General features: G+C 40.2%; 1 protein-coding gene across 1 annotated transcript in view; it reads left to right on the top strand.

The window, feature by feature from the left end:
- The first annotated feature begins 9 nt into the window (after positions 1-9).
- ALKBH1 (alkB homolog 1, histone H2A dioxygenase) overlaps positions 10-13,973 on the top strand; it is a 29,788-nt gene continuing 15,824 nt past the window's right edge. The window contains exons 1-3 of the mRNA XM_015071594.3: positions 10-231; positions 2,703-2,811; positions 6,092-6,254. Of these exons, the coding sequence (XP_014927080.1) occupies positions 49-231; positions 2,703-2,811; positions 6,092-6,254 (455 nt within the window). The 5' untranslated portion in view covers positions 10-48. The remainder of the gene's footprint in view (positions 232-2,702; positions 2,812-6,091; positions 6,255-13,973) is intronic.

Below are 13,973 nucleotides of genomic sequence, written 5' to 3'. Positions count from 1 at the left end.
CCGGAGCACGGCACTCTGCTTCCGGGTCAGAAGAGGCCGGGCAACGAGATGGGGAAGATGGCGGCGGCCGTGGGCTCTGTAGTGACGTTGGCGGCCGAGCCAGGGGAGGACGCCTTTCGGAAGCTTTTCCGCTTCTACCGGCAGAGCCGCCCCGATTCCGCAGACCTGGGAGCGGTCATTGACTTCTCGGCGGCCCATACAGCCCGCGGCACGGGGCCTGATGCCCGCAAGGTACGGACAGAGGAGCGGCGCGCATCACCGGTCGCCTCACCTTTTTTGAGGGTCTTCACAGCTCACCTCATCTCTTTTCTCTGAGTGTTATTGAGTAATCCCCGGCCTCGGTGGGCGCGGAGTTGAATTGTCCATGAAGAGTGACACTTTGGCGGTGAAGAGCTGTGCTGCCGGGTTACTCCACGCGGCCTTTCCCGGCTGCGGCCTCAGAGAATGCCTGGGAATTGGTGTTCATTCCTAACATTAACTGTTCGTTTACGTCTCTACTTCAGTTTGTGTAAAAGCCCATAAACCGTGTTCTTACACGGTAGGGAAGCGCTTTGCAGCTTGAAAAAAACAACCACCCAAGTATCCCCACCACTGAGAGGGATCGATTTTGTTAGTTAAGCCGTCGTCCATAAAATAGGTCCCTGTCGTCTCCGGACCTCTCAGAAAAAGGGCATTGAAAGATTGAGATCATCTCTCCACGTTTGAAAGGAAAGGGCAAATGAATTCAAGCACTATGCATTATTTCTACCTTTCCCCATGTTAAGTAGGAAAAGTAACATAAAGGGGGACACAGGGAAAATCACAGTTATAGTATATAGTATGCATAATTTCTTTATAATCGCTGTTAACACTGAGGATCCCTTGGGGCGCCTGGGTGGCGCAGTCGGTTAAGCGTCCGACTTCAGCCAGGTCACGATCTCGCGGTCCGTGAGTTCGAGCCCCGCGTCGGGCTCTGGGCTGATGGCTCAGAGCCTGGAGCCTGTTTCCGATTCTGTGTCTCCCTCTCTCTCTCTGCCCCTCCCCCGTTCATGCTCTGTCTCTTTCTGTCCCAAAAATAAATAAACGTTGAAAAAAAAAAAAAAAAACACTGAGGATCCCTGATCCCTTAATTTGCCCTTGGTGTTGTCCACAGATGGCTGGATGGAGCATTCCCTCTAAGCTTAATAATAGTTCTCAGTAAAATTGGAATGCTGTAGTAACACCATACTTATCTAGAACTTTTTAGGAACTTCATTTGCTAGCAAAAATGGTCTTAGAGTTGTCGAAATAACATACAGAAAGTCTGAACTCTAAGAATAATGTACATGGGACAGACCCTCATTCATCTCCTTTTGCCTGTATTTTGCTGCAGTATTTAAATACTTTTAGAATATAAGCCACCTGAGAAGAGGACATTGTGTCTAGCACACTCTCTGAAACAGTAAGCATTCAATAAATACACTATCCATTGAATACATAAAAACTTCAGTATTTAGTTTCCCAGTTCAAAACAGATTGAAAGTCGCAAATTGGAAAAGAAAGTTGCTCTGAGAGCAACTGATGAGCAGTGGAGAAAGTGACAGCTAATAGGCAAGGGAAAAAGCAGAACTTTTTTTTAAACTTCGAGGTTTGGTTTAGCTTAGCATGGAGAATAGGTCCACAAACTTACTTCAACTATGGGAGTGTTGGCTGAATTACAGTACATTACTAAATATGGTCTGTTTAAGAAATCATTACAAAATGTTTAAAATAAAAACATCAGTACCTGGAAAAATTAGCTGGTTAAGACTCTCAGAGTTCCAGGTAGCCATTTTATTACAGAAACTGGTAATACACCAGCCACTTGTTAGTATTTTTTTTCTGGAAATCTCTACACTTGGTGAAGTTAATAGGATGAGAGATGCTGTCTTTTTGGAAGAGAACATTTGATGTATTCTAAGGCAAGCAAGATCCTAAGTTTATCATTAGTGGAAGAATAAAGGTTTTTGTTTTGTAAATGTCCTTTAGTGACTGCATGTTGGATCCCTTAACCAATTTAATAAGGCATCTCTAAGATACTCTTATATGCAAAGAAAACTTCATGAGCCCCTGAAAAACTTAATTTCAAAGTAATTCACAAAGACAAAAGCTCTGAGTTTCATTTTGAAGTTTCATCTAAAAAAGAATAAATATACTTTCAGCAAACAGGGTTTCCAGTGTTTCACTGAAACGTTTATTCTGTCTGGTGAGAGCACTCTCTCCATTCTCTTACCCTCTCCTGCCTGATGTTCCTCATTGGTCTGTTTAAGCACCTGATGTTCCTCATTGGTCTGTATATAAGTGCCTCAAAAGCATTGATAGCCTGAACTGAGATGGGCAGCATTTTGACTAAGGGTATTTCAGTACACCAAACACCTTTCATGATTTAGAGTCTTGGAAGAAATCACAAAAGTGTGGTGTCATACAAAAAGGTAGTCTTGAAGGCCAAAATCAGCCTGCTTCTCATTTCTGCTTAATTTTATATTACTTTCTAGTGTTTGTTAGTGTATAGATGAGAAAACTAAGGCTCTAAGAAGTGACTTATCGAAGTCTTGCATCAAGTAAGTGGTAGAACTAAGTTTAGGAGCCCAGACTTAACACTCTGAATTTTGTCTCATACCGGAAATAACTTTAGAAATTTGAGATTCTCAGAGCTGACCTGCAAAGTAGCTTTAGCCCTCCAACTTCTGTTTCCTTCCTGTCAGGTGATCAGATCTCAGCTGAGTGTGTCTTCAGTCAGTGACCATGATGCACATAGAGCAGGACTTCAGCCAGTAAGCAAGTGGCAAGCCTATGGACTCCAAGGCTATCCTGGTGAGTGCAGCAGACCCCAAAAGATAAGATCATGTAATCATTTGTCTAATTTCAGAGCTGTGAAGAGAGTGGGGAAGAGTTGTAAGCAAGTATGCAAAGAGTGAAAATAAACACGGAAATACTTCACAAAGTGACTATGTTCTCATAGGGCCAAAAAAAAAAAAAAAAAACAAAAAACAAAAAACTTAAAATGTATTGCTGTCCTTAAGGCTGAGCTTTTGAAAAAAGTGTTACAGTTAATGAGATCAAAAGCCCTAATAGACTAAATAATCTAGCATTTTGAACTTCAGTAATGTTGGGTAACTCACTTTACAGATAATGAAATTAAGATGGTAACGAAGAATGGGTAATGTTTTCATTGTTATTTTTTGAGTAAACTATTCCCAACATGGGGCTTGAACTCACAACTGCAAGCTCAAGAGTCACGTGCTCTACTGCTTGAGCCAGCCAGACACCTTTAATCTTTTTGTTAAGGATCATGGGGACATTGTAGTTGAATGATTATGAACTATTTAGAAATTACAGAAATGCCTTATTTGGCCAAATATATTTTACCTGGCATCCTTTTTCTTGGAGAGGACATAAAGTTAACATTGTATCTGTGATTTCAATATGGATTAACAGCAAGAAAAAATCCTAAAAAGAAATACTAATTTTCATTGTACCATGGGCCAGATCTGTGTTACAGCTCTTACTACATTGTGATCACTGAAGTATTGGTTAATAACATAGGACAGTATTAACAGCTTCAATACTTCCTTTAAAAGACCTCATGCACTTTAGTTATGTGTAAAAGAGGAAACAAGAGGCTCCTGGGTGGCTCAGTTGAGCATCCAACTCTTGATTTCAGCTCAGGTCATGGGATCGAGCTCCATGTCAGGCTCTGTGCTGAGCGTGGATCCTGCTTAAGATTGTTTTTCTCCCTCTGTCCCTCCCCTGCTTGTGTGTGCATGCTCGTGTGCTCTCTCTCTCTTTCTCTCTCTCTCGAAAATAAAAGAATAATAATAAATGAATGAATGAATGAATGTCAAATGATGGCTTTATGTACAGAAGCACGGCTCTCCATGAGTTTGAGTAAATGAGAGCATGCATCACCAGCAGTCTTTTATGTACTTTTCTTGAAGGCTGCCTTTTACCTTTCAAGCTTACCTCCTGTTTTCAAGGCTGTGTTTCTCTGTTGCTGTGCCTTTTCCCCTTAACAAAACGGGAACAAAAAGTTTGTTCAGACTACAAAGTTACCAACCCCACTCTCATTTTCTGTTGTCCAAATGGGTATACTTGATTTTAAGGTTTTCTAGGATTTCACATTTAAGCCACATTTTGTGAGTTGGTACCTCATTATGTCCTTAGAGACTTTATCTTCCCTGCCATTGTAAGCTGCATTTAATAGAAGTGTAATGTCCAGAACATGGGAGATGACAGTGTCTTCTTATTCAGGCTTGATCAGAAGGATTGTGTTTACTTCTGGATTCTGCTTGTTATAAAGGAACCTGAGCAACCACAACCTGTCCTTACAAGAATGAGCGGGAGGGTCATGAGTTTGAAGATTGAGTCTGGGGAAGAGTAAACCTGAGAGGGAACCTGACAGCATCCAACATTTGAAAGGTTGCCATACACACAAAGGGCTGGTTAAGGCCTAGGTTCTGACATGAGGCTACCTGGCTTCATGTTGTGGCTCTAACCATCCAATATGACCTTGGGCAAGTTTCTTAATCTCTCTTGGCCTCAGTTGCCTGGTATGCAAAATGTATGAAAAAACATTCCAGCTTTGTAAGGTTATTATGAAGATTAAATGTGAGTACATGTAAAGTACTTTGATCCATGCCTGGCACACAGGAAATGAGCATTAAATGTTAGCCTTAAAGCTAGAGGTATTTTTGAAGAAGAATAAGAAACTAATTTGGGGTTGCTCTGTGAGTCCGAACCTAAGATCAATATGTGAAAATTAAAAGGCAAAGTTTAATTCATTAAAGGAAATCAACAGTTGTCTAGAGTGGACTGCCTAAAGAGGTCTTTATTTTCCTGACACTAAGTCAGAGGTATTCTTCATTTGATATTTTGGGGAATGTTATAATCAATGCTGATAGATGGTAGGTTGTTGGGGTATTTTTCATATTTTTTTCCTCTCTCAAAATATTGACAATCCCCTGTCACCTCTGAAATTATTTGGAGAATTTTACCTGTATGTGAAATGCAAAAGTGGTTTCCACGTTCAGAAACAAATGTTCTCACTCCTGTCCTCCAATTTTAGAGGAGGAAAAGCTCCTCCCATTTAAAGCCAGTCCCTTCACCTCTCTTTCTTTTTCTTTTTTTTTGGGGGGGGGCTTATCAAAAGATCCCACTTTCTTTTACCTCTTCCAGCTTTCAAAACCTTGCTCTGCTCTTTTCCTCTTTTTGTGTTCAACCAGTTCCTCTTTGCTGGTTCTTTCCTCATAATCTGTAAGCATGCTTAGGTCTTTCCAAACCCTAAAAACCATAAATTTTCCCCTTAAATTCTTCATTCCTCTGTGACTGCTCCTCAGCCTTTGTTCCCTTCATAGCCAGGCTTCTGCAGGGCATTCATTGTCTGCATCACTGTCTCTGCTGTCCTGTCTCCAGGGGTTTCAGAAAGTACATAGTATGTGTTTGTTGAATGTTCAATGAATGGATCCTTACCGTGCATTGGATTCCTGTTCATTATTGTTATTCCTCGTTTATCCAGGAGAAAAACAACATTAGATTACTTTCAAGGTCACAGAAGATCCTTTCAGCACAGGTGCTGGAGGTATTTGCATCCTGACATGTGAGCAGATGTATATATCATCTTTCTTTGCTGTTCTGTCAGATTTCAATTGGGAGGCAGAAATCACACCAATTATTTTAACTGAGAGAATTTAACATAACTGTTGTTAGCCAGATATTAGAAAACAAAAAAGGCCAAGGTGGAACACTGAGATACCACAAAGACCGCTGTTGCAGAAAGGGATTACCACCTCTGTAAGTCATAAATGCCTGGTGCATTTGAGGAGTGACTTTTGGAATTTTCAATTCTAAGGTTTGCTTAGGGGTAACATGGTTGATAGTTGTGGAATATTTGTTTCTCTCCCCCCTTTCTCTAAAATTGGAGGATAGAAAGGAGAACATTTGCTTATACATGTGGAAGCCACGAAGCATGAGCAAAGGGTATGGGGCATAAATAATACAGTAATGGGTATAAGGATGTCAACAAAAATAAATTATCTAAATATAACTGATGGAGAATTTTCTCCTCTCCTTCTTTCCCCACCCATCTTTTGTGTAGGATTTATTTTTATCCCAAACCCCTTCCTCCCAGGTTACCAGTGGCACTGGGTGAAGCAGTGTCTTAAGTTATATTCCCAGAAACCTAATGTGTGTAACCTGGACAAACACATGACTAAAGAAGAGACCCAAGACCTCTGGGAACAGAGCAAAGAGTTTCTGAGGTAAGTGTTCGTATTCAGCTCAGGTCACTGCACATCTTTATAGGAACTACTCCAGAACAATTCAGTGAATGTGACTGACGTGTTTTCCCCTCGTTCCCATGCAAATATGGCACAATTATTTTCTTTCCCCTGGGAACATTTGGACAGACACTTTGACAGTTATATTAAACTGAGATCTGTTTTAGGTTCATCATTTATTTTTCTCTCTCAAAAATAAATAAACATAAAAAAAAAGATTTGCTTATAACTTGGATCTCAAATTCATCCTCCTTACTCATCAGCTGGTCCATTTTCATTCAGCTTCAGCCCTTTTTCTGCTTAAAGTGAGTTCCAGGGTCACCTTGCCGCTTCATTTCATAGAGCATGTGACTCTTAATCTCAGGATTGTAAGTTTGAGCCCAGCATTGGGTGTAGAGATTACTTAAAAAAATAAAATCTTTTTTAAAAAAATAAAGTGAGTTCCTTTGAAGATTTGTGATATTCTGAAAAAATAACACTAAAAGCTATTGGTTTCCACTCTCCTAGATGAAGTCACTGCTACTAGCAGTTTTATGATGGATTAGTTATTCCTCTTGAGAACTAACATTTGCCCCTTAATGTAGTATCACCATTTATTCATTCACAATTTTTTTTATTTTAAAGTAATCTCTATACCCAGCATGGGCCTCGAACTCATGACCCTGAGATCAAGAGTCACGTGCTCTATTGGCTGAGCCAGCCAGACATCCTATCATACCACAAATTCTTATTGAGGGTTAGTTGTATACCAGACATGAGGCTAAGCATTGGAGATACAAAGACACATAGGACAGTGTACTTGTACTCAAGAATGCATAGTCTATGGCAGCAACTCAGTGTCAACAGGAATAATTATAAGGAAGCTTGGAAAGTATTATGATAGGTGTTTAGAAAAATACTGTGGGGGCCAGAGGGAGAAATAATTCCTCTAGGCAAGAAAGAGATGTCAAAGAAGAAAAAATCATTACTATTTTTAAAAATTTTTTCTTGTAACGTTTATTTATTTTTGAGAGTGACAGAGCGTGAGCGGGGAGGGGCAGAGAGAGAGAGGGAGACACAGAATCTGAAGCAGGCCCCAGGCTCTGATCTGTCAGCACAGAGTCCAATGCAGGGCTCAAACCCACAAACCATGAGATCGCGACCTGAGCCAAAGTTGGACACTTAAATGAGCCACCCAGGTGCCCTGAAAAAAATTATATTTTAATTGGGTCTTTTATCCTCTTTTTTCTCTGTTGATTTGAACTGGGTCTTCAAAAATGATTAGGAGTTTGCCCGTCAGAAGAGCAGAAAAGCTGTTTGGGGTAGAGAAAGCAGCCTAAGCAAAGAGGGAATATTCAAGGCAGAATAAGTTCTGTGAAATAGTAATACAGGATGTCGGAGTACAGTTCATATATTGATTCAACAAATACCTATTGGATTTCTACTGTGTGTCAGATACTGTGCTTGGGTGTTAGAGATTCAAAGACAAGACACAATTCCTGCTTTCAAGGAATTTGTAGGTTAGCTGATGGCAGAGACATAAACAGGTACAGAGATATAGTTTATAAGATATGGAAATAGCCATTCAGGTGGCTAGACTGGAGGTAGTTTATAAAAGGTGCTTCCTGAAAGTCATGGATAGAATTGGCAAAAGATGAAGCAGAAAAATTAAGGGCCAGATTGTAAAGGGTGCAGTGATGTAGAGCACTAGGTCTAGAGTCTGATCACCTGGGTTCACATCCCAGCTCTGCGACTTGAACTAGGTGTGTAAACTTGAGCAAGTTTCTTAACCTTTCTATGCCTTATGGTAGTCCTTTCCTCATTTAATAGCATGAGGATTAAACGAGAATTGTGAGAAATGTTTAGAACAGCCCATTAAAACCATTACACTGGTTTTGTGTGTTGTTTGGACTTAGGGTCACTAATAGTGCAGCTTTCAGAAATTGTCATGTTACTTCTAATAGGGGAAATAAGATTTCCTTAAGTTGAAAGGGGAAAGGAAAACTTAAAATTCATTGGTTTTCCTTTAACATCTTCTTGGTCTGCAGGCTATGGTAAAGTCAGGAGCAGTGGGAAAAACCATCTTAAAGCTTTTAATGGTATCTTGTTTAGAATTGAGAGTAAACTAAAGGAAGATCATGGTTAGAGTTTGCTGCTAAACCAGCCTGTGTTTTCAAGTAATTGATTTTTCTTTCTTCAGACAAATGACTGCAGAAATCCCAATGTCATCTTTTAAGATAGTTTAGATGAACCTCTTTAATAAATCATCCAGTAAACAATGGTGAGATTTTTTTCCTACTAATTAGCTACTAATTAATTCTCTAGTAAATTAGCAAAAATTTAAAATGTGGTGGTCCTGTCTTCTGTTGTCATGGGTTGGAAGAAATTGATAGTCTCAGACATTGCTGGTGGTTGAAAATCAGTTAGGACGCTAGTTCTCCTTCTGTCATTGTGTGATATGTGTTTCAGCTTCCTCTTCTGGGAAACAAAGGAATTAGATTGGAGAAGCCATTTCAGGTGGTTGGATTATAGTCACCTAGACAGTACATGCCAGCTTCCCCTGCTTTCCCAGAGCATATGAGAAAGGGAGAGGGTCTGTCATACAAGATTTCCCTAGAGATTTGGATTTTTGGCCATAACATCCACATTGAGAACCACTGAACTAGAGGATCTCTAAGGATCCTTTCCATTTTAATCTTCTAGGTTTCTGTGGTCAGGGAAGAAGAAAACTTTTTAAGTAGGAAATGAAGAAGAAATACTTGAACTTAGAGGGAAAAATAGATCTGTTCACAAAATTAGGGCACCTCAATTCTGTATTTTGTTCAGAGTTTATTGTGAGTGAATAGCTAGAGATTCTTGCACAAGATTATAATAGGTATAAGCATCTTCATTGCAGCATTGTTCGTAACGGGAAATAATGAGAAATAACCTAAGTTTCTCTCAGCAAGAGATCGGGTTAATCAAGTATGACATACCTAGCAGTACAACGCAGCCACTATGCAGCCACTCAGAGATCTTAAATCTGACCCTATAGTAAATATAGTAGGGCTACAATCATAATAAATAAAATCATTTTTCAGCATCTGCATCACAGCCACCTTAGTCTGAGCCACCATCATTTACTGCAGCAGCCTCCTAACCTGTCGCCCTGTGTCTGTTTTCATGCCTCTTCAGTCTGTTTTCTTTTTTCTTTTAGAGAGAGGGGGAGCAAGGGAGGAGGGCAGCAAGAGAGGGAGAGAGATCTTAAGCAGGCCCCACGCCCAGTGCAGAGCCTGACCTGGGGCTCAATCCCATGACCCTGGGATCATGACCTGAGCTAAAATCAAAGGTCAGATACTTAACCGAATGAGCCACCCAGGAGCCCCTTCCATCTGTTTTCTAATTAGTATAGAAATCACATCACTTCTCCTATAGTTTCTGATCTACAGTACTGCAGTTCACCTTTGATACAACCATCCAGAGTCGACAAGGATGTCACGGGTTGAGGGCATGGTCTCCAAGCAAATCACCCTCACTTCAGACTGTAGCCACAAGTTTGGGAGATTCCCCAGGCTACCCACACATCTGACCAACTGGTTACAAATTCAGGGAAGTTCCCATAACCCTCTCAGGTTCATAACTCACTAGAATGACTCACAGAATTTAAGAAAGATTATACTTAGGAATTTAGTTTATTATAAAGGATACAAATCAGGATCATCCAGTGAATCAACATGTAGGGCAGTGTCTGGGAGGGTTCTGAATGCAGAACTTCCATGTCCTCTTTCCATGGACTCAGGATGTGTCACCCTCCTAGGAAGCTCTCCCAAACCTAGCATTCAGTTTTTTGTTGGAGTTTCACTACTTAGGCACGACTGAATTATTAGCCCTATGGTTTAACTCAGTCTCTAGCCCCCTACTCAGCCCCTTGGGTTTATTTAGCTAATACCACTTGACTAAAAGTCTCAACCCCTCTAATCACATAGTTGGTTTTCCTAGCCTCATAAGCTCATATCCTGAGTCATCACTTTAGCGTTAACTTAGCTGTGGTCCTAGGGCCCACTGTGAATAACAAAGATACTTCTTTTCCTCCTGGAAATTCCAAGGAATTTTTTTTTTAAGTTTTCATTTATTTATTTTGGCAAAGATAGCACGCAAGCAAGGTGGGGGCAGGGAGGGGGGAATCCCAAGCAGGTTCCAAACTGTCAGTGCAGAGCCTGGTGCAGGGCTTGAACTCAAGAACCGTGAGCTCATGACCTAAGCTGAAATCAAGAGTCAGACACTTAACTGACTGAGCCACCCAGGTACCCCTGGAAACTCCAGTGATTTAAAAGCTCTCTCCCAAGAACCAGGAACAAAGGCCAGTGAAAATTTGTTGTTAATGCAACTCCATTATATTTAGAATAAAATCAGAAGTGTTTACCATGGTCTACAAGGCCTTGGTGATCCAGCCACCAGCCACCGCTCCAACCTACTCTCCTACCATTCCTTTTCATTTATTGTCCTCCAACTGTAGTGGCGTCCATGCTGCTCCCTTAAACACATGAGAAATGCTCAGATTCATTGTGTAAGCTGTTCCGTCTACCTGGAAAGCTCTTCCCTTAGGTAACCAATGACTTCCTTCCTTTAGGTCTTTGGATCTCATCATCTTATAAGAGATGATTTCCTTATCAAGTTAAAAATAGTACCCCATTTTCCCTCACTCTTTATCTTCTTGCCTTCTGTTTGTTTTCTTCAGTGCATGTAATTGCCAATAAGTATTTGTGGAATTAGTGGATCCTTTCTTACATCGTTTGAATTTTGTGAATATATTATCTATTCAAAAACAACTTTAAAGAATAAGACAAGGGGAAGTACTAATTTAAATGAAGCAACGTTGCTTTATTCCTTAAGTTAGCTTTTGAAATACTTTGCACCTGTTTTTGTATATGTGAAAGTTTTTTCCATTAATGTCCTCAGTGTGGAAGCAGAATTAATCCCTTCTCCTTTTCTACTCCTTTAAAACTTTGTGGTGCTATTTATTATAAACATTTATTAGAGTGAATCCAGTCATCAAGCACTTCTCTCCACTACCATGGCCCTTCCCCCGCCCCAGATTTTGAAAAGTTTGTAACCTTGATACCAACCACGGTTCTTTATATATTTTAGAAGGTGTTCTTTAAATATTATTTTAACTAAGTTGATATTCTCTCAGTTAGCCTGATAAAAACATGCTGAATTTGAGAAGGATCAATTGAAGATTGTATAGTATCTTCCCACTTTATTTTCATTAATTTATTAACTTATCTACTTGTGTTTTGGGAAATACTTGATGCTAGCACAGATACGGAGATTAAAATTCACTCCCTGCCTTTGAGGAAGGGACTAATTAAAGAAGGATTTCAAGTACTTACATACAGAATTTATAGATGAATAAGCCATGTAAGTGAGTTGAGGAAGTTGCTGTGGGGGCACAGTAGAGGGAGAGACTGAAACTAGAAAACAGTTTCCCTGAAGAAGAAGGGAGGTTAAAGTGTGTGCAAGTCAGAAAAATCTGCTGTACAAAGAGTAGAGTAGAAGAGGAGAGAGAACATGACAGTAGAGAAAAGTGTATGGCCAAAGGCACAGCCATGAAAAATGGACCCTCCCTGTGGGGAATGCTTGGAGGTGAAACCAGAAAAGTGAGTTAGAACCACATTATAAGGGGGGTTGCATGCCTTATGGCAAAGTGTGGACTTTGTCCTATAAACAGTGGGAGTTCATCAAGATTAGTAACCGATTTTTCACTTTAGAAAGATACTTCTTATACCATGAGGAAAATGGACTGAAAATACAGTTGTTGGAAAAAACACAATTAAGAATTTGGCTTAGAAGCACCTGGGTGGCTCAGTTGGTTAAGCATCTGACTTCAGCTCAGGTCATGATCTCACGGTTCAATTCGGTTTGTGAGTTCGAGCCGCACATTGGGCTTTGTGCTGTCAGCATGGATCCTGTTTCGGATCCTCTGTCCCCCCTCTCTGCCCCTACTCCACATGTGTACATGCTTTCTCTCTCTTCTCTGTCTCTCTTTCTCTTTCTCAAAAATAAATAAACATTTAAAAAAATCTAGCTTAATAATCCATGCACAAGATGATAAAGGTCTGGAAAAGACATTGTTAACAAGGCTTGCTGACCAAGAGATTATGCGAATCAAGAGACAAGAAGTTAAGGATTATCCACGGATAATAGGGCAAAACTGAGGTTTTTGTTGTGAGTTTTTTTTCCAGTACTATTGATATAATTGATGTACATTTTATTAGTTCAGGGTGTACAACATAGCAATTTGATATGTGTATATATTGCAGAATGATTACTGTAATAAGTTAACAACAGTCACCTTACAGAGTTATAATTTATTTTTCTTGTGATGGGACCTTTAAGATCTGCTCTCTTGGCAAATACACAATACAGCATTGTTAGCTATAGTCACCATGCTGTACATTGCATCCCCAGCACTTACTTTCCTATAGCTGGAAGTTTTCACTTTTTGACCACATTCACTCATCTCGCCCACACGCACCCATTCCTACCTTTGGCACCTTCAGTCTTCTCGGTTTCTGCAGGTTTGGAATTTTTAGATTCTGCGTATGAGTAAGATCACACAGTATTTGTCTTTCCCCGTCTGACATTTCACTTAGCACAGTGCCCTCGAGGTTCATGTTGTCACACATGGCAGGATTTCCTTTTTTATGGCTGAATAATATTCGTGTATGGATTGTGTATCACATTTTCTTTATCCATTCATTCATCGGTGGACACTAAGGTTGTTTCTTTGTCTTGGCTGTTACAAATAATACTGCAGTTATTTATGTAAAACTGTAGAGGTTCCTCAAAAATAAAAAATAGGACTACCAGAGGGTGCAGCTGTTCACAGCTGGGTATATCTCCAGAGGAGACGAAAACATTGTCTCGAAAAGATAACTCCACCTCCACATTCATTGTAACATTATAATCTAAGATTTTTAATGGAAATAGGATTAGAGGAAGAGAAGAAGGAGCAGAGACAATCCTTAGTGTAGTTTAGAGATTCATGTTTCTGAAATGCCTGTGGAGTATCCAGGTAAGTATGTCCAGTATCCCTCTGGAAACATGGAACTGAGTTTAGGAGTGAAGTCAGAGAGGGAGATGTGGGGGTTCTACATAAAGACCATAGTATAGCATGGTACGTGGCTGGCTCAGTCAGTAGAGTGTGCAACTCTTGATGTTGGGGTCATGAGTCCAAGCCCCACGTTGGGCATAGAGTTTACTTTAAAAAAAAAAAAAAAAAGACTAATGAAGCAATGAGAATGGATGTGATTGTTTGTTTAGTGGAAAACATACAGAGAAAAGAAAGCCATTAGCTCTAGAAAGTATCAGCTTGGGTTGGGGGAATGCTATTAGAAGTCAAGACCGGAAAATGTTTCCAGAATAAAAGAAGGGCCAACCATGTCAGTAGGCCTAAGGACAATTAAGTGGTGTACTTGAAATTAAGAAACTACTTTTGGTGGAGTGGTGGAAGCAGAAGTCAGGTTGCAGTGAGGGTGGCCACTGTGTAGTCCTTTTGGGAAGGTTCGATTGTGAAGGGAAGGAGAGAGGTGGGGCAGAAGGAAATGGGACATAGGCAGGGTACTCGACTAAGAGGTTAAGTTAAGAAGATGCTTGTTGTTTTTTCTTAAGTATGTGGAAGTGTTGAACGTTTCTGCAGATCAAGAGAAAGACCAAAGTGCAGAGGAAGACTGGAAAAGA

The sequence above is a fragment of the Acinonyx jubatus genome, chromosome B3 (assembly GCF_027475565.1).
Source record: "Acinonyx jubatus isolate Ajub_Pintada_27869175 chromosome B3, VMU_Ajub_asm_v1.0, whole genome shotgun sequence".
Taxonomy (NCBI): Eukaryota; Metazoa; Chordata; class Mammalia; order Carnivora; family Felidae; genus Acinonyx; species Acinonyx jubatus.
The sequence above is the reverse complement of the archived record's forward strand: the minus strand, read 5'-3'. Positions and strand labels throughout refer to the sequence as shown.